This window comes from Nanorana parkeri, unplaced genomic scaffold, assembly GCF_000935625.1.
Source record: "Nanorana parkeri isolate BGI_ZX_2015 unplaced genomic scaffold, ASM93562v1 scaffold2355, whole genome shotgun sequence".
In the NCBI taxonomy this organism is placed as follows: Eukaryota; Metazoa; Chordata; class Amphibia; order Anura; family Dicroglossidae; genus Nanorana; species Nanorana parkeri.
Window position 1 is genome coordinate 28,943 of NW_017308623.1, and position 21,333 is coordinate 50,275.

The following is a 21,333-nucleotide window of genomic DNA, read 5'->3' on the forward strand; positions in this document are numbered from 1 at the left end:
CCCCCCCCCCCTTCTCTGCCCCCGGTTTTTGTGGTGAGCAGCATATAGGCTTTAATAGTGATTTTGCTGTTTTGGTTGACAATTGATGTAGAGCACCTCACTCCTACCTTTTAAAGCTTAAGACAGGCTGAATAGGATTTCAAATCCTTTGAAAAGTACAACAGTTCCCATACATGCATTTTAACTCTGTCTTGAGTGTTAGCTTTTAACAAGGGCAATATTGTACTGGTGCTTTTCTGACAAGTCTGAAATTAACTCAAAGGTGATGGAAAAAAAATAGTCTCAGTCTTGCTGTACTCTATAATATCATCTGGGTGAAATTTCACAGCTCTTATTGTAAAGAACCCTTTATGCATTGGTAAACCTTTCATTCTTCCAAGTTTAAAGAGTGCCACCAATTTCTCCAGGTTTACTCTATGGAGCATTTGTGTATTTATAGAAGGTGATCATATGCCCCCCAAAATCCTCATATCCCTTAAGGGAGAACAAATCCAGGTACTCTTTTATCATAGTTGAGGTCCTCCATGCCATCAGGGTATTGAAAACCCTTTTACATATAGTGGTTTATGAAAATGTGATTTTGTGTATTGTGACCCTTTAACTACTAAGCAGTGGACTGCTTTTCAGAGGGTGGTGGCCCAGCTGCTGCCCGACATTCAGGAAGTGATACAGCCACCTCCCGAATGCAGTTGTTAAAAAATGTTTTGCAGAAATAATGTTTATTGTTTTTTCACACAAACGTAGAAAATAAACAGCATATAAAGCAAATCGACATACAAAGGCAACATCAGAAGGGCAAATTTGGTAATGGTAGCAGAGCTGTAGACTATAACAACCACCTCAGCAATGTACATGACATTATGCCCAGATACAAGCCGTACCTCCGCTCCCAGTCCTGTCCCCGGCTTGGGGATTCCAGACTGCTAAAGCTCTCCCCTGCAATGAGGTCAACGTTATGGAGTCAGGCCCAAATCTGGGTCTCCATCATCAAAGTAATCAAGGAAGGCCCTGCGAGATTCCAGGCACCCTACTCTTCAGGTGTTGTGCCCTACTTAGAGCCGCCTTACAATACGGACAGAACAATCAACACAGAACACCACGAGACAAGTGGACAACAGGGGGGTACAAGACACATAGAACACAGGAGAGAAGGAAAGAAGGGGAGAGAAGGAAGGGGAGGGGGGGTAAAGGATTAGTGCGTGGTCAAGAAGGGTGAATCATGCCTTTATATCAGTGTCTTAAACTCATCCGTTGTCATAAACATCAGCCATGGCCTCCATCTGGACTGGAATGCCTCTGACCTGTCCAGCCGTTCGGCAATCAGTTCCTCGGATCTCATTAGTCGGCACATTTCCGTGGACCCTTCCCCCAGTGTTGGAATCACCTGGGAGTTCCAATGCCTCGGGATCATTGCCCTAGCGGCATTAACAAAGAATCGTAAGAGAGACTTCTTTGCCCGAGAGATGGATCCCGGAAATACCGACAGTATTGCCATCTGAGGTGTGAGATGGAGATCGCTGGCAGACATTCTTGAGTACACGTGTGAGATGGTTCGCCAGAAGGGGACGATCAGAGGGCAGGTTAAAAAATGTTTTAATCCCGATGGGTTTTTGTTTTTTTTTATTAAAAGGAGAACTATGAGGTTAGTGCTTTTCACTCACCTCATAGTTCTAGCCAACCTGTGACAATGAGACTGTCACAGGTCGGCTCAGTAGATCGGGAGGTGAGCGAACACATACCGGCGTTCGCTCACCTCTCGATCCTGTCACGGCTCTCTGCTGGACGGGGTTCACCATTGGTCAGTTTAAAACATGAAGAACAATAAAAGAGAGATTCTGCTTGTTGTTTTGGGATTAATACACTTTATTCTTTTAACATAAGTCCATCTGACTTGGCACTTTACACTCTCACCTCCGAACACTCTGAAGAGTCGATTGCAGCTGGGTAATGGCCACTTTGCACTACTTGTTCTCTGGAAACTCTGCCTCCTTTTCAGATATTCATTTGGAAAGAGAGCAGCAGAAGATTTGCTGAGGTCTGTAATTCAACAGATAGAAAAGCAGGTCACGTTCCCAACTAATGCCACAATAAAATCTGCTTGCATTAAACACATACATTATATATTGGCACAGCATGATGATTCAGCATTGTGCATTATAATAGCAAGAGTGATATTTAACTCGTGTGACAACTCTTAGACCCTCCACTGTATTTACAAACAGCTCTGCAAACAGTAATATTTTCAAACAGCGATCTTCAAGGCAAATTGGAATGATAGTTTAAAGTTCATGTTCAGCCAAAAAATGTTTTTGTAGATTTGGTTAATGTGGGGAGAGATAAGAACCCCTTTCAGGGTTTATCTGCTTTCCAGGGCTCCGTTAGAGAGATTTTCCCTCACTTATTGTCCTGCTGACAATGGTTGGTTTACAAGATAGGAAGTGGGGGAAATTCCCCAGAAGCAACAATCTCGCCTGACCCACCTCCTCTGTGCGGCCAAACTGTGTATTCCTGCCCCCTGGAAGTAACCTCATGCCTTCTAATTTGCCCTTTGGCAGGGGTAGTCAAACTCCAGCCCTTCAGCTATAATGCAATTACAAATGCCATCAGGCATGGCAAAACTTTGAATTCTACAGGCATGACTCCCAGAGGATGATGCACAATTTGTAGTTTCAACACAGCTGGAGGGCCAAAATTTGCCTACCTCCGGCCCCTTGGCATTCAAAAATTAGGAAAAATTTAAAATATGGAGAATCTCACAGCTTACATCAAACACAAGAGAAGTTCCACTTAACATGGTTCTACTGGAGAGAATATACCACCTTCCAATTTTCTAGAATGGTTTTGCTACATGATGAACCCTTGGGGTGCTCGAACTCAATGGGGAGAATTTATAAAAACTGGAGCAGTTCACCGGGGCAACCAATTAGCTTCTCTCTTCAGTTTGTTCAATTAAGTTTTGACAATGAAGGAGAAAAGCTGATTGGCTGCCATGGGCTGCTCCAGTTTTGATAAATTCCCCTATATGAGCTTTAGCTCCCCGAGGGTTCATTATGTAGCAAAATCTTTAAGATTTAAAGTTCAAAACTTTGATAGCCCCATCAAGCTGACAAATAGTGGAAGGTCCTCTTTAAGTTTTTCTACCTGTCTGAAAGCGCACAATTGCGATGATTGTCCTGCAAAGTGGACATGGCGTTTTTGAGGGATTGTCTCTCGCCAGCATTCGTAAACAGGGCTCACAAAATACATGGCGGCACGGATAGCACATGTAAGGGTTGAAATACACATCTAAGCACACAGCACAAGTGTAGCTTTCCTTCTCTGGGATGTCCTCCTCTTCATCCGTTCTTAGATTTGAAATATTGATCTGGAAAATAAAACACGTCGAAGTGATAGATTGCCTTTTGCACACACAGTGATTTCACACGAGCGTCTAATGACTCATAAACCCAAACTGGCATCGGGAGCCAATTTAACACAGAATTAACAGGCATGTCAGAAAGACAAGTGAAAAGCGGTTATTATCCCTTGCCAGCAGTGAAGGGAGCGAGTGGGAAGCACAGGAAAAAAGCAACCATATATCTCCGTGGCCGAATCTCAAAGCTGCCATTAACAAGTGGAAAGAAGGCTTTTCCAAACTGAGAGTAAGCAGATAATGAGTAATTGGTCACAGACATCTGCATAGTGGAAAGCCGAGGACATCGCTAACATGATCCCCTGCATGCAGTCCACAATGATTGATGCTTTACCAGTACTGGCACATTTGTCACAGAGATAATGAGCCGAGTCTACTGTATTTCTAAAAAGGATCAATCACCAGCCTAGTCAAAAAAGGCTCGTCTATGCCCACTCCTTTCACTAAGACGAGCGGCAGTGCCGGTGTGAAATCAGATGGCACAGCGCTGACACAGGCAGGGACATATAGGCAGAGTTTTATGGAAGGAAACTGTCTATGGAGATAATTGGGAAAGCGTTGAGCTAGAAAAGATGCTAGTTGAAAGGAAAGATAATTTAAGGCCAACAAAATTGCTCTAATTTGAAAGAATGCTTACTTGTATTTTAGAGAAGAACTCCAGGAATATTGAAAACTTAACCTTGCAGTGGGGCTAACCAGACACTTCAAGGGTTAAGTGCTCATTATGGCTACGGTAATAAAAAAAAACAGTTTTACTCACTTGATCCTTGAGTAATTGGTCACAGACATCTGCATAGTGGAAAGCCGAGGACACCTCTCTCTCTCCTCATTCGGCCATGGAATGTACCACAGAGTCCTCACATCTAATGCAAGTCAATGGACCTACATTTTATGTACTTTAACCTATTTAGTTGCGCTGGAAAAACTATGTGAAAACACCAGCTGCAACAATGTGTATAAACGTGATCAATGTGAGCAATTATGTTGCGCTTGTTAGTGAGCAATATTCTTACTGTGTCATCTTACTATTTATATTCAAGTGAAAAATAAATAAAAACCTCTCTCTCTCCTCATTCGGCCATGGAATGTACCACAGAGTCCTCACATCTAATGCAAGTCAATGGACCTACATTTTATGTACTTTAACCTATTTAGTTGCGCTGGAAAAACTATGTGAAAACACCAGCTGCAACAATGTGTATAAACGTGATCAATGTGAGATTCACATCTAATGCAAGTCAATGGACCTACATTTGATCTAATGACATCCTCAGTCCCTAGAACGCTGGAACTACGGGGGAAGAGGCTGTGGGGACTGGTGTAGCAGCCCAGTGGAATTGAGGATCAGAAAGACAATGAGCACTCAACGACTGCAATACGGGGGTAGCCCCACTGCAACAATAAGTTTTTAAAAGTCCTGGAGTTCTTCTTTAAGTTGACCAATAGAAGAATAGCAGCTACCCCCTTTTTACATACACTCACTGCTTAGAATTTATAGATTTTAAAAGATGCAAGGAATGATTTACCTTTCTAGCAAAGAAAGCTTCTTCTGTCTCCCAGTCACGTGAGCAAATGGCCAGGCATTGGTCACATGATCTCTGGATCACAATTCAAAAAAGATGCTGATGTTTGTACATCAAACCGTAAGCCTAAGGTACGCAATTCATGGGGTTTGACCTCAAGTGGGGGTGAAGGAAAGTTCAGGGGGGTTGGGCAAATGGGAAAGACTCAGCGTAGTCACAGACCCAGTGCAGCCATTATTACATCATGTGGAGCAGAAAAGCAGAGCCGTGCATGCTTATTATGTAATAATGAGGTGCAGTTGGAGAGTCTTTTCCAACATCATGTGTTGATATAGGTAGGTCTGGGAGGGTAATGGGGTGAAGGGCATGGGAGACACAAGAGGACAGAGCTCTAGTGGCTGGCACTGCTGCTGATGTGCTATTGTACAAAAAGCATAATTGTTACAGCAATTTCTAAACCAAACTGCTTTATGTATATATTAAAAAAAAACCTTTAAATATGTGACTACAACATACAGTAAATTTAGTCCTGTAAAGTATAAGTAAAATGCGGTCGCTGAAGCACTTGCCATAATATATGGCTTATCTCTTAGTTTGCCCTCCACCAGTGATGTCAGGACACATTCTCCACTGCCAGCTGCTCCTGTTCTAGACCAACATCCTCTTTCTTCAGACATTAGGTGCCCAATGATGATGTAACACCTACACATGAGTGCCATAGTTACATTATCCAAGCACTTCATTCTATTCTCTGCATCTTAGAGATCCCTAGAATGTACAGTGCACTACACAGGCCCCACAGACAGTGTATTCCCACACAAAAAAAAAGGAAAGTAGTCTTTGCGGAAGAGACATACAAAGTCTTTTTTTTAACCAAAAAAACATACACCTAGCAATTTTTGTTTTCACTTAAGCTCTAATTTTAAAAATGTCCAGCTGCTTTTAAGGGCCCCACTGCCCAAAGGCCACTAATCTCAGTTTAGATGACCAAATGTCTTGGGGGCTCAAAGCAGCATTTTAAGGGATTAAGGATTCAGGGCTTCCTTTCAGATCTATACATTTTAATTGAGCAGGTGGACAGAAATATGGGGTATAACTTCACTGTATGTCTGCTTTAAAAGGAAACTCTAATGAATTTAGTCGTTATTATTTCAGTTTTTTGTTTTAGTTTATATGCTTACAAACCATTGTATACATGGATTCATCCATTCACTATGGGTTAGCCAAAAAACAGCACAGCGCACTGCTTATTTGGAGGCTCCATTTGTCTCAGTGAAACATCAAACTGAGCCTTCTGATCAGTGATGACAACTCTCTGATGTTGGTTATTATTTAGATGAAGCACTGAGATCTTGAGGAATCCTGAATTAAGTTTTACTTGCTTAGAAGGACATTACATCAGAATACAGCATTATGCAGGAATCATATAGATAGGAAAAATTCTTGTGTGTCATAGATAAGTATGCATATAGAGACAATAACATTGCACTATACTGCCATCTACAGCTGAAAGGACATATTGCAGTCCGTAATACAATCAGTACATATCAGCATATCATCTGACTCACTGGGCTTGTGCTATAGATTTTTATAATCAACAGAGTTCTTTTAGCAAAAAAAAAGGAGCATGCAAAACTATAAATATGTAATATTTCATATTTACCTGAAAAGGGTATTTTTTAAAACAGTATTTTTTCCGTCCCGACCATAAATACAAAAATTCTATGTTCCCTATAAAGAGCAACAGCAAAAACAAGTAGCATAAATCAATGGACTACAATTGACATCCAAGAAACAATGCAACTTACAGCCAAAAAGTCATTGTTTCAAAAATGTTTTAAAAGGTGTGAGCGCCAGAGCTGTCCATCCATCAATACCTAAGGTATGTCACAGATGGTCTAGAACAAGACTGGATATATCATGTGCCCCCGTATTTCTCTAGCTGCATGCTTGTTCCAGGACAATGATAAGTAGTGTAGCAAAGGAAATGATCTCAACCTCAAACACTGATACCTCCCACATTTCTATCCTGACACCCCTACCCCTGTATTGGCCTATCAGTATGATGGACAGCCACACTAGACATTAGCAAGGTGTGACGGAGGCCAGCAACTAAGTGACAAAACAAACAGATCCCAGTGTCCGGAATTTCTGGAGGATCCGCAGTGCTCTTTTTTTAAATGACAGATGTACCGCAATGTTTTCTTACAGCTTCATTTACTTAACAATATAAACATTACACAGTGCTCAGTTTGGCAAAATGATTTGTTTGAAAACATCATGGTATAAACCGGAATTCCCCTTTAATGTGTCAGAATTAATAAACCTTAATCACTGTCATTTGCTCACGGAGGCGCCATCTGTTTACTGAGCAAGAAAGATCTACACATGAAAACTGTAATTATTCTGGTATATTTATTTAGCCCTGGTATATTTTTAGGTTTGCAAAAGACAAAGAAAACAGATAATGTTATGAATGTTCAGCTTGTAGTAGATGAAATACCGGTAATATTATTATAGGCACGGACAGAGTTACCAACCAGTACAGGAAGGGAACTGAGGTGATCAGCACGGAACAAGTATACAGGCAGTGAAGTATTAAAAGCCTCAACTTCTGTTCCCCATGCTTGTTCCAGGTCAATGACTCCTTATAGGTAATATATCCAGTGTCAGGATAACCGCCCTGAAACCTGTATCATTTAAAAGCAATTCAGCCATGGCTGCTGCCATATTTCTATAATGACAAGTATACTTTAATGGGAATGCAGGACCTAGTAACAGGTTCTCTATCATGGCATCCTCACCAGCTGCACATATGTACCTTTCCTTTCCTTTCCACTCCTTTTAGCAACCAAGAGCAAATACAAAGAGCCCATACTTCATGGTATGGTAAACATGTGCCTTACTTGCCTTCCTCCCATGTGATTGTATTAACGATTGACAATTGGCTGCTCAGTGACCCAATGCAGTCAAATGTGGGTGGGCAAAGTGTTCTCAGCCCTGATTTAGCTCCAAATGGTGACCTGGAGCTTACAGAGGGCTTCCCCTCTTTTCTACCAGTGGCCAAATAGCGAAGGGAGGGAGCAAAAGGAGTATAGGCTGCTATTAAAGAGACAGTCTGATTTCCCTGTGCAGAGTAGAGCAACAATAATCCCCTCCCTCTCCCCCCTGCAGCACCTAATTACTTCTTCTTAGCTCTGACGGTCTAGTTGTTCTAGTCAGTGCTTAGGTCAGGTACACATGCTTATATTTTCTTCCTTCAACCTGTGGGCTCAACAAAGAAAATATCAGATTCCTCCATCCACATTGAACAGCATGGATGAACGAATCTTCCGCTGTGAGCTTTGTATTCTGACAACTCAACTTCTGCTGATGGAATGGGGTACCCATGGAACAAATTTCACCTAATTTCTGCTGAATCAGCCAAAATTCGCTCTGTGTGTATTCTACTGAGGGCTGAGGACTGTCTCCTTACTCCTGTTATGTAACAGCACTGGGGAAATCACCAGCCACCCGTGTTGTCATGGAAAAGGAACAAGAGTGAGTCACATGTTCCTCCATACATAAAACCATCCCTCACACATTCACTTCTGTATCTATAAGCACTGTGGAGAAAACTGATTTTCATTGCAATTCAACACACCACACCAATGTACATGGTGTGAGCACACCCTTGTGGGAGTGGTGCACAACCTTAGCACCCCAGCTGTGGTGAAACTCTGCCTATGAGAGTCATACCTGTGACTGTTTTGTAATGCCTCATGGTACTTGTGATGCCTCATGGTAGCTGTATATGGTACAGCTAAAGTGCAGAGGTTGCCTTTTCCTGCCTTAAGCTGGGTATACATGATTAGAATTTCTAATCAATGATGGAGTCACATCGATGATTGATTTTGACCACGTGATGAAAATTTTTTTTCTCGATTGAACGAAATTTTAACAGTGAATGTGGTTTTTGTTCAGAAACTCCATTTTTTCCAAAATCAAATGTTACATTTAAACAAAAATCAAACAAAATTTTGACTGACAATCACCAAATCTCTGATGGTATCATTGAACGTTCAAATGGGATTTTTCGTACAAACGTTTGTTCGATAATCTACCTCTGTATACCCTACTTTGGAGTCTTTGTTGGAGTATTTGAGAATAAAGAACTCACATTAAAAGCAGACAGAGAGGTCAGGGATGGCTTGCTCTAAAGCTCTTGACTGCATGTTAATAACATAGTCTGGGCACAGCTAGATTTTAAAGTATATATACAGACAATATAATTTTGGTTAGAAACCCTGTCAGATTTTAATTGCTTCCCAGTGGGTAGATTCACCCCCTTTATTTGTCCTGGTGACCATTTTCACAGATACAGACAGCGGTACTAAGTCCAAAACTTTACAGTTGTCACTGGACCAAGGATAAAGGCAAAATCTTATGTTCAGGTGATAATTACCTAAAAGGAGATTTCCCCATTCTTCTTGCTGTGTCTCATGGAAGCGAAATCTCCTCAGTGGGACAAAGAAAGCTAAATAGGCAGAGCCAGCTGTCACTCACACAGCTGGGTGGATCCAGACGGTATTGTCGGGATCCATCCCGGCTGCAGCGCTCTGAGTATATCGTTGGCAATAGTCCGCTATATACTGAGCTTTGGGTCATGGGGGGACGCTAGTATATGTCCTTCCGTGACCCTAAAGAAAACTATGGGGAAAAACACACCCCATAGTTCCCCTAAATTCAGGGGCAGGGCCCTCCTTACCATCTTGTTTTGATTTGTATTGTGATTGTAATGTCTTCCTTATATTGTAAAGCGCTGCGCAAACTGTTGGCGCTATATAAATCCTGTATAATAATAATAATAATAACCAGTTTTTTAATCCACTCGCTATACAAAACCCTGACCATTCACTTTGCTTCACTCCAGGTCAAAGCAATACAGCTGGGTCAAGATTGTGACTGAATTGTGAGGAAACAGCAAGTCTCCTTTGTACTCTCTCCTCCAATCAGCAAGTTTCATTTGTTAGATTCATAGCACTGTGCAATGCAGTAAAGCCCAAATGGCTCACAGTGATGCTCTTTTCGCGCCTTAGTCTAAAATTTGGTGTGCATGAAACTCTTATACTACAAGGCCAAAAGCAGGTGGACATTCCTCCAAGTTATTGAGTCAAGGTGCATAAACACAAGTCCATAAAGACATGGTTGTATGGGTTTGGTGTGGAGCAAATCGAGTGGACCATACACAGCCCTGACCACAACCATACTGAACAACTTTGTGATAAATCTAAACACTGATTGGGAGTCAGGTCTTCTCTTCCAACAGACCCCACTTGACCTTAACAATGCTCTTTTATCTGAATGGACACAAATTCCCACTGACGCACTCCAGAGTCTTGTGGAAAGCCTTCACAGAAGAGTGGAGGCTGTTATAGCTGTGGGAATGGGGGGTGAACACCTCCATATTAACGCCCATGGCTTTGGAATGGGATATCCAACAAGCTGGTATAGGTGTGATGGCCAGGGGTCCACGTCCATATAACTGAATAACATAATGATTTTCTTTATCTTTACCTGTAGTTCATTTTAAGCAGCTTTTAGAACATTACAATGTACTATAGTGCTTTAAAAACTAACATGGATGCAGTACTAAATGTTCTTTTTTTGCCCTAATGTGAACATATGTGCAACATACTTGCACATTAGGGCATACTTACCTTATAAGTGTGCCGTTCTTCAGAGCTGTCGGATCGATCTTTGGTCCCGCTTTGTCGCCGACTACCATCTTCGCTGCCAACACTTCCTGGTTGTTAAAAAGTCTTCTTTGGCCATTGGGTGGTCCCTAATGCTGTAACTCCTGTTACATCTTCCCCAGCACCTGGCCCATTCATTGCATAGAGATGCTGTGAATGGATTGAGTGTGTACAAAAAAAATAGCTGGGGGGGGATTATTTTGGGCAGAGGAGTCTCTTCTGCCAAAAATCCTCATCTCCCAACCATTTTTTATATTATTGACTTTGCTTTCTCTTTAAAGGAAAGAAAGTATGTACTGTTGGGAAGAGCAGCAATAAAGGGAACCTGCAACTTTAACATGACCTTTTGCTGTTTACCTTTCGGTTGAACAATGAAACATCAGCCTGCTAAGTGTCAAACCAGTACCAAAACTGATAAAGATTAAACAATATCACCATTTTCACACATATAGTCAAACATAGACATGAAAATAAAGTCATATCAGTGCCTTGGATTATAGAATTCCTTCTATTACGCAGGACACCTGTGGAAATACAGGTAGATTATAGAGTTTTGGTCGGAACAAGAAATATATTACTACGTGTTGTGAATATTGTTCTTCATCAGGTGGATAGCTGTCATATTCCTGATAAACTCAGTTGTCTAATTAACTGTCTCTGGTTCCATTAAGCCATTCAGTAAGAACATTTTTCTCTGCCAAGGACAACACAATGAATAATTAAAAACAATTTTAAGTGCCGCAATCAATACAGGCATTTTAATGCAACTAAAACAGCGCATACAGAAATGGCTTTCCCATCAATGATTCCAAGGTAGAAAAGTGTAATTTGCTTTAAATAACTTATACTTTCCAACTTAGTCAAAGCAGCGGCATTGTAACCTTCATTCCAAGGAAGCCAACATAAGCTGTTTTAGTTGCCACCCCTTAAAAATGAGAAATAAGCTTCTTTACACTATGGGGCGTATTTTTAAAACATTCGCAGAGCTGTCCAGTTTGCGAATGTCTTAGTTTTAGATTCGCACCACATTATGGCCACTAGATGGAGCTGAGAAGCATTGGAATTTCCTATGGCTTCATCTAGTGCCCATAATGTGGTGCAAATCTAAAACAAAGATGTTTTTCAGAGCAAACAGCTCTGAGAATGTTTTCCAAATACACCCCTTTGTGTTACTGCTAGTGTGTAAACCTGCTGTGTTTTCATGTGTTAAGACATGCCATGCATTTTGAAAGGCAATGCAACTTAAGTTTAAAAATCTCACCTGCAAAGGAGGGGGTGTACTGTGCCTATGGTTGTTATGTAATGAAATGTCCAACAAGTTAAATTAACCTGACACTTTCACTTTAATTAAAAACCTGTAATGTTAGTCATACTGTGCATGGGATGTTCCTATTAATCTATTTATTATGGATGGCCCCAAACACAATGCATAAATTAAAAGACACATTGCCATTCTTTGGGAAACAACAAATCAAGTGTGGTCTTTAATGAGTGGGTGCATGTTGAGCGCTCACAGGAAATTTACAGTCACAGGCACCACAATGATTGAAGACCCATCGAACAGCATGATAAGGTAAGGATGAAATCATTTTTTTTCTTAGAGATTCAATTGTCTCTTATCAAATATGCATGGCCCATACATGAATTCTGAGGCTGCCTGTATACCTTCTTCAGTCACTTCCACTGCATGGAAGAAAACACATTCTGAATGCTGATAGCAAAGATTACATATATGATTTTGTATTGATGAACCTTACTCAAGTGCTTTTCGGTGCATGTATACCCACTGTCAGTTGTCTGGTGTGCGTGGGATGATAGAGGTGTAATATGGAGGAGGATTGCAGGTGATAATTCATTGTATTCCTTTAAGCTGTGTAAAGACTCGCCACCCTGCTTCCCGATTAGCAGGGAAGCCGTCCCCATGCTTCTCGTCACTAGGTGACAAGAAAGCATGGAGCCGGCTTTGTGGCCAATCAGGAAGCCGGGCAGCAAGTCATTACACGCCGCTCAGCTTCCTGACGAGGGAGCATGATGCTGGCTTCCTGATTGGCCGGGAAGCCGGCTCCATGCTCCCTCATCATGAGGTGATGAGGGAGTATGAAGCCGGCTTCCCGACCAATCAGAAAGCCGGGCGCTTGGTCATTACGCGCTGCCCGGCTTCCTGATTGGCCAGGAAGCCAGCATCATGCTCCCTCGTCAGGAAGCTGAGCGGCGTGTAATGACTTGCTGCCCGGCTTCCTGATACTGGAAGTATCAGGCTAGGCATCGGAGCATTTGGGCGAGTACTAGTACTCGCAGAAAAAAAACTCCCCATCGGCACAGATACCGATACTAGTATCAGTGCATCCCTACTTTGAACTGAATCTCTTTGCAAAACTCTCTCTTTATCTGTGACAGAGCAGGGAAACATTAGATCCATTTTACAGACACGCAATTTTGAAGCTTGAAATGTTTGGTATCTACTTGGCGAAACCTTTGATATGTTACCAACTAATGGGTATTACATTGTGTTTATGTGCACTACAAATAATTTAAAGGTTTTTTTTCTATTTAAAATTTGCATTTGATAAACAGTTGTACTAATATCATGTGACATGAAAAATTGCAACTGCCACCATTTTATTCTACAGGGTCTCTGTTTTGAGAAATACATTGAGGTGAATTTATCAAAACTGTGGCAGGCAAAATCTGGAGCAGATGTGCATGACAACCAATCAGGTTCTCTCTTTCATTTTCAAATTATAACTGAACAAACTGAAGAGAGAAGCTGATTGGTTGCCCTGAGCAACTGCTCCAGATTTTGTCTGCTCTAGTTCTGATAAATTCCCCTTTGTATATAATCTTCAGGCCTAAAAAGTGCATTTTAACATGAGTGCAAAAAATACAGCTCTAGCAGTGATAGGGTTAGCAGTTCCACTGCCACTGAGTCCAGTAAAAGTGAAAGCTCGAATTAGAATTTTGAGCATTTGACACTCCTGGGTGCAGAGGCGGCTCTTTAATTAGGCAAATTAGGCGTTCGCCTATGGCCTCGCTTGCGTGGGTTTCTTTTGGGTCCCTACCAAACTCCAAAGACATGCTGGATGATTAATTGGCTCCTGTCTAAAATTGGCTGTAGTGTGTGGGTGTGTGTGTGTGTGTGTGTGTGTGTGTGTTGGCATATGAAATAGGGACCTTAGATTGTAAGCTTCTTGAGGGCAAAGACTGATGCAAATGTGTAAAGCGCTGAGTTAGGTGTCAGTACTATATAAATACCAGTCATAAATAACTATCTAAATAAATCTATATTTGCTAAAAAAATTATTTAGTAGACCAATTACCGGTAGTCACAGGGTTACTGTCAAGTTATATGATGCTGCTAAATTTGGCCTGGGTATCTAAGCATCAATGACCTTTGGTCAAAGAGGGAAATGTATTCTATATTCATGTATTAAAAAAAGACAAATGCAACTAGGTACTTTTTTTAAAAAATTTTCATATCATGCCCAGCTTGTCCTTTAAAAAGGATTTCAATTGTGTCAGTGGGGTAAAGCATTCAGTAATATTTAGCAGCATATGTAGCATGAAGTCTGCTGCCCTCTGCTGTTAATAAATAAATATGCCACGCAGAAATCTATTGAACTGTAAAACTCATGATAAACTGTTGTATGAATTAAACTGTCATCATCAATCTACAAATGAACAGAACAAGTTTCCTGAATCTCCAGAGGACCCTGTTTAATAGCACACTCTAATTTTATTTTTCATTGCTTAATTAGAAACAATATTATAGGAGAGGTTTAATATATTAACTGCTCTGTAATGCAATTATCCTGTAACTGTACTCAGTTAACCATGTGGGCTTATTTAATACGATTGCATTCAGACAGTTACCTATAAAAACCAATAAGCTTTCTGCAGTCCAAAGTGATCAGGCTAATTAAAGGTGATTTATGACTGGATGCTGTGGGCTAGTGCAGTGTACATATCAGACTATTAAAGAAGGACTATGCCGTCTCAGAAAATGTCAATGATGATGATTTTTGGTGCATTAAAGAGGAACTTTACCAATATTTTCAACATAACAAAAGCACCATTAAAAATGTTTAGTAATGACAATCTACAAACAGATACTTCTAGATCATTGCCGGCTTTTTATTTTTTTGCATACCTTGTTTTTCCTTTCTTCCCCAGTCTTCTCACAGTGGCCATTTCTTTACTAAGGGCAGGTCACCATATGGCCCTTTACATCCTGGAACTCTGGAACATGTGACTAGGACATGTGACAATGCACATCATTTCTGGGAAGGAAAATGCCTTTCCCCGAGATCTCATGAGATTACAGATATGATTTCCCACCAATGCACTGCTGATTTCACTTTCCCAGGATGCAACACTTGGGCACATTACATCATGTGTGCCAAAGTGGACCAGGAAGTGGAAAACAAGAAATTGTAAGTTAAATAAAAACATGTTTGTTTAGCTAATGAATGTAAGATGATTTCATATCAGCACGCAGAGCTGTATGCTGATGTGTTTTTCAGTCAAAGGGGGTAAAGGTCCACTTTATGCTGAAGAGGGGAAAAAAAAGTGTCAACGTGTATCTAAAGCCAAAATGTTTTTTAGAATACTGTTTAAAAACCCTATGGGGATTTTATTGGTGTTCCACACTCTCTATCCATCCTGGAGAACATTTGTATTGTACAGAAAGTGATGAGAAATGCAAAATTGTATCGTTACTGAAACAGGAACAGAAGCTAAGTCTTCCAATAGGGATCTCCGCTCATGTAGGAACATTTCCTCTTATTCCCTGTTGTGTTTGCCAGATGAGGGAATGGTTGATACAGTTTAATATTATACAGCCATTTATTTAAACAGTTGTTTCATGCTTGTTGGCTATCATCAGTGCAGTGTATGAAAACCATGGCTCCATGCAGTACAGTAGGGGAACCAGCAAAAAGGTATAACCAGTCAGGTTATGGTGAGGGGGACCACAAGGAACCAAAAGCCAGTTTTCCTGTAGATCAGTGCAATGTACAGTACATCACAGCCCTACTCAACTGTTTAGGCTTCTTTGCATTTCAATCGCTCAAGCTAAAATTTACACACACAAGTGAAAAGGAGTCAGAGAAGTGACACTTATTTCATGATGTTGCTCAGTGTGAAGTTTTAGTGAGACAAAATAAATCCAAAATACAGAAGTTTCTGCTGAGCTGTCCAATAGTGCTCTAGGAACCCGTTACCACATATTAAATATTTAAAATAATTTATATACAATATAGAAAGTTACAAAAACATATATAAACAAAAGTTTACAAAGGTTCATATTAAAAAAATATAATAAAATGGACTGAAACTTATTTAAGATCTATAATCTACCTTTAAGAGCATATAATGTAGTTAGGTGCAACATGTGTGCGGAGTCTTGGATGGAGGAATCATACACTATATTGCCAAAAGTATTGGGACACCCCTCCAAATCATTGGATTCAGGTGTTCCAATCACCTCCATGGCCACAGGTGTATAAAATCAATCGCCTAGGCATGCAGACGCTTCTACAAACATTTGTGAAAGAATGGGTCACTCTCAGGAGCTCAGTGAATTCAAGTGTGGTACCGTGATAGGTTACCACCTGTGCAATAAGTCCATCTGTGAAATTTCCTTGCTACTAAATATTCCACGGTCACCTGTTAGTGGCATTATAACAAAGTGGAAGCAACTGGGAACAACAGCAACTCAGCCACGAAGTGGTAGGCCACGTAAAATGACAGAGCGGGGTCAGCGCATGCTGAAGCGCACAGTGAGCAGAAGTCGCCAACTGTCTACAGAGTCCATAGCTACAGACCTCCAAATTTTGTGTGCCCTTCAGATTGGCACAACAACGGTGCTTCATGGAATGGGTCCATGGCCGACCAGCTGCATCCAAGCATTACATCACAAGTGCATTGCAAAGTGTCGGATGCAGTGGTGTAAAGCACGCCGCCACTGGACTCTAGAGAAATGGAGACGTGTTCTCTGGAGTGACGAATCAAGCTTCTGTCTGGCAATCCGATGGACGTGTCTGGGTTTGATGGTTGCCAGGAGAATGGTACTTGCCTGACTGCATTGTGCCAAGTGTAATGTTTAGTGGAGGGGGGATTATGGTGTGGCGTTGTTTTTCAGGGGTTGGGCTTGGCCCCTTAATTTCAGTGAAGGGAACTCTTAAGGCATCAGCATAGCAAGACATTTTGGACAATTTCATGCTCCCAACTTTGTGGGAACAATTTGGGGATGGCCCCTTCTTGCTCCAACATGACTGCGCACCAGTGCACAAAGCAAGGTCCATAAAGACATGGATGAGCAAGTTTGGGGTGGAGGAACTTGACTGGCCTGCACAGAGTCCCAACCTCAACCCGATAGAACACCTTTGGGATAATTTAGAGCGGAGACAGCGAGCAAAGCCTTCTCGTCCAACATCAGTACCTGGCCTCACAAATGCGCTTCTGGAAGAATGATCAAACATTCCCATAGACACACTACTAAACCTTGTGGGCGCCTTCCCAGAAGAGCTGAAGCTGTTAAGGCCGTGACACACTGCAGGCGAAGCAGCGCGGAGCGGTGGCGCGCTGCCTTTGCGAGCAGTGTGTCATGTCATTTTCTCCTGGGCACCTCAGTTGGCGAGAGCTCGCGGAGCTGAGCGTGCCGAGATCAACAATTCCAACTTCAGCCAATCGGCTCGCGCGAATAAACCAGCGCGTCGGTATGCGACAGCTGGCTGGTTGTTACGGACGAGCCGATTGGCTGAAGGTGCAGTCAATCATCTGACTGCAGTCAGCTCACACACTGCACGCAAAGCTCCGTGCCGGATAGCTTTGCTTCGCTCTGCACGGCTTCGTGTGCAGTGTGTCACGGCCTTTATAGTGGCAAAGGGTGGGCCAACTCAATATTGAACCCTACGGACTAAGACTGGGATGTCAATAAAGTTCATGTGCGTGTAAAGGCAGGCGTCCCAATACTTTTGGCAATGTAGTGTATTTGGACACTGATGTTGTATTAAAAAGAGTATATAACATATAATAGATTCTATTATTATTCCCATTGTTTGAAAGGTGCTATGCTATCAAGAAATGGCTGCAGAAAATAAAATGTTGTGGTATGAGAATATAACAACACGTTTACAAAGCCAAGGAAGGTGTCCTTGCTTGGAGGAAGGTTAGTCTGCTATGACTTGGTTTACCCTTCGTCACTGGCCAGCTGACCCAGAATATAAATCATGTGATCTTATGACTTTGTACTGTAAATCACCAGTCACAAAACAGTCACACAAAGGCCGGAGTCAGCTCGTATCATCAATCAGCAGTCTTCTGGTCAGAAGAAGCACTCAGAGTAAGGATCATATGTGTCTCACAAGGGCAGAAGTCAAGGAAGATGTAAACAGCTACACCGTGACCATGGGACAACTACCAGAACAAAATCAAATTCATATTTGCTCAATGACTTCAACATGGTGCACTTTAATGACAACAGTTTATTGTGTTCTTATTTCCTGCTTTCATTAAAATCACACCTATGATACTGTTGTCACACTTCCCTACATTCTCCTTAACTTTTTTTCCTGCGTACATGTACACGCTCCAGTAGTGTCTGAACTTCGCAGTTTTATTGTGCTGACCAAAGCAGAGTGTGGCAGCTTACTGTGCATTAGCATGCTCTTCTGTAGTCAACACATGAATTTCATATTAAAAAACGCTGCTCATTAACAAAAAAAATCTTCATGTGATGTCTGCAGGAAAGTTGACATTTCCAGCGTTCAGTGGTTCCACCTGGTAACCTACAAGTGTTAAATGCTCTGCAGACTTCACAGGAAGATCTCTTGTTAACAAATTGGTGTTTGGTCTTTGCAATGGTAATTTCAAGTCCTCATTTTAACTAGTATAGTTTGGTCTTTTTTTAATTTAATTTAATTTTAGTCTATGCTAACAGGTTTTTTTTAACCTGCTTCTGGTCCCTCGCAAAGCCCTCACAATGGTTAATGCAGCAGAACACAAAGAAGACACACCACTCCTCCACGGCTTGGCAGAGGAATAAAGACCGGGTGCTCACCGGCAAGAACATGTCCTCGCTCCAAACCCACATGCACTCAAAGCAAAAGATGATCTGGCCACAGACAGTATCATAGAGATTAAGCCCGTGATTAGTGAAATGCGTCCGAGGGGCGGACCTTGGGTTTTACTCGGTGATGTCGGATGTTCTTCAATAAACTAGCATTTCTATTTATTCTTTGCTTTGAGTGCCAATGGTTAATGCAGACCACGGTGTAAGGAAGTGAGAGACAGGAAATTAGAGGAATTTTTTCCTACAGGGACACAAACAGCAATAAAATACTCCCATAGACCCTTCCCTTCTCTATCCAAGGCACATGTAGAAAAAACTATTCAGAGTGTATTGAATGGGCTTACCTGCCTATGTTCAAGCAGCCATTTCTCTCTTTTCCTTTGTTTTCTCCTTACATTTTTTAGCTTGTTTATTTCTCTCTTGGTTAACCTTTGGTTAGCCCCAGCTGACCTGGTGGGTGCAGGCTGCATGACCTGGGCTGAGGTGGATACATCTGTTGACTGAAAAACATCTCTAGGAGTTGATCTTGGTGGTAAATCATTTGATATGGATGCTGCTGATATAGTACTGTGGCTTTCTTCTTGTGATATTCTAGTAAGAAACAGGTCATCTAGTAGTGTTGATGGGTTTCCTGAAAACTCTGTTAGTCTTGCCAGTGATCTATTGCCAAAAGAAGGTTGATCTGCACTGCTTGAGCTTAATATAGAAACTTCTGTTTGTCTCTGGTTCACCTGTAGCATCATGACGTTTCCACTCCATTCTGGCAACTCCTTGAGGTTCAAGTCCAAACTTTTTGATTTTCTGTGAAATAAATGTACACTACTGGTTCTCCTGCTTTCTCTGCAAATAGGTTCCTTTAATTGTTCAGTTTTTAGAAATGCTTGTGCAATATGTTTTTTAGATGCTGGTACTTCAAGACACAATGCCTCCATTAATAATCCAGAGGGGTGCTTGTATTTGTCTGCAGTCAAAAAAGTTTGATCCCACTTCCTTTGGAAAAGCTCCATCATCCCACATCTGCTTTTGGCGTTGGAATCCTCCTCACGTTTAGTGGTGAACAAAGGAGTAGATGCCAGGTTTGGTTCTGGGACTGAAAAACCTACATCAAGTTTGCTTTTACAAAGACGTATGACGGCAAGATGGCCACAGGTGCATTTTGTTCTTTGAACAAAATTAAAGGCCCCGAGTCGGCACCTGCAATAAGGACAGTTTAGCTTGCCAGCTGTCCAGCGAACCTAAAAATAAGGAGAAGGGAAAATTATCCTGCGGCTTGGCACAATACTACTGAACTGGTGTTTTGTCTGCTTACAAAAGAATTCCCTTTTTTGACTTGCTTTATGTGAAATACAAGCTTGTCAGCACATAGACCACTTTGCTGTAAGCTCTGAAAGAGAAATTCTCAACAACACAGATGTCCCTAGAAAAGAATGACAATGTTGCCACCAGCTCTCTACTGCGATAGAATGAGACATGTAAACCCCTTTGTGGTAACTCATTGTAGATCTATATCTAGACTGTATGTTAAGGTGACCAGATTTTTTAAATGAAATCCAGGACATTTCTTTTTTTTTATTGGCAAATGGTAAAAAAAACTATTTTATTAGCATATTTTCCTCAAATTATATATGCAGAGTATTTAGTATACACCAAATTATGTCCCCGGAAACATAAAATAAAACATGTTTATACTCACCTGATCCTTCGATCCAGCGACGAGCGCAGCCTCCCGTCTCCCACGCTGTCAGAAGCTGCATACAGCGCGAGCCGGTTACTATTTAATCCGGTGCGCGCTGTATGCAGCTTCTGACAGGCTGTGCTACTAGCGTAGCAGGACCTATGCAAAATGTGCAGCCGGCTTCCCCGCTACGCTAACAGCGTATCTTCTCAGAAGCTGCATACGGTTTGTTGCACTTGTGCGTAGTTTGACCCATATATTGATGGCACAGAAATAAATGCTCCCGTTTTGATAAATCTCCCCCCCCCCCCTAATTATAATTAAAAATATGTGCCCTCCTCAAAAACACACAATCATTTCCCTTTAAAGGGCAAGTACGAGTTTAGTGAAATGCACTAGTCTACTCCCTCTAGCCCTATAAACCGAAATGACATAGAAACACCCCATCCAGCTGCTTACTTACAACCACCAGACATGGCCAGTCTGCAGCAGAAGATGGCTGTCATGTTGAGACAAGTAAGCAGCTGGGTGGGAGGAATTTCTATGTCAGTTTAGGTTAGCACTAGGTTACTATTCATTCTTTGATAAAATACATCAATATCAATACGTTTGTTTGGACACATATATGCGGTGTGCTGGTGACATCTTTGTACTCTTTATACAGCATTACCACACAACACAGTCCTCTCTCGTAGGACAGGACCTGATTTTTCTCTGCTGCAGTTAAGTAGCACTTACAGATCTTGTGCCTTCCCCAGCCTGTGACATGACAGTGAAAGGAGAAGCCACAAACTGATAAATTCATGTGTCACTCTACTCTCTCCTTATATCTTCATATTCCTTGTTAGCACAGGAACTAAGACACACACTTGACTGTGCTGTTTTTCCCTTTCCCTACCTGAGCTCTGCTGTACAGG

General features: G+C 41.6%; 1 protein-coding gene across 1 annotated transcript in view; it reads right to left on the reverse strand.

Moving 5' to 3' along the window:
- The window catches only part of RNF180 (ring finger protein 180), a 50,032-nt gene that overhangs the window by 2,971 nt on the left and 25,728 nt on the right, over nt 1–21,333 (reverse strand). The window contains exons 4-5 of the mRNA XM_018573382.1: nt 3,142–3,364; nt 1,912–2,037 (exon numbers count right to left, since the gene is read on the reverse strand). Of these exons, the coding sequence (XP_018428884.1) occupies nt 1,912–2,037; nt 3,142–3,364 (349 nt within the window). The remainder of the gene's footprint in view (nt 1–1,911; nt 2,038–3,141; nt 3,365–21,333) is intronic.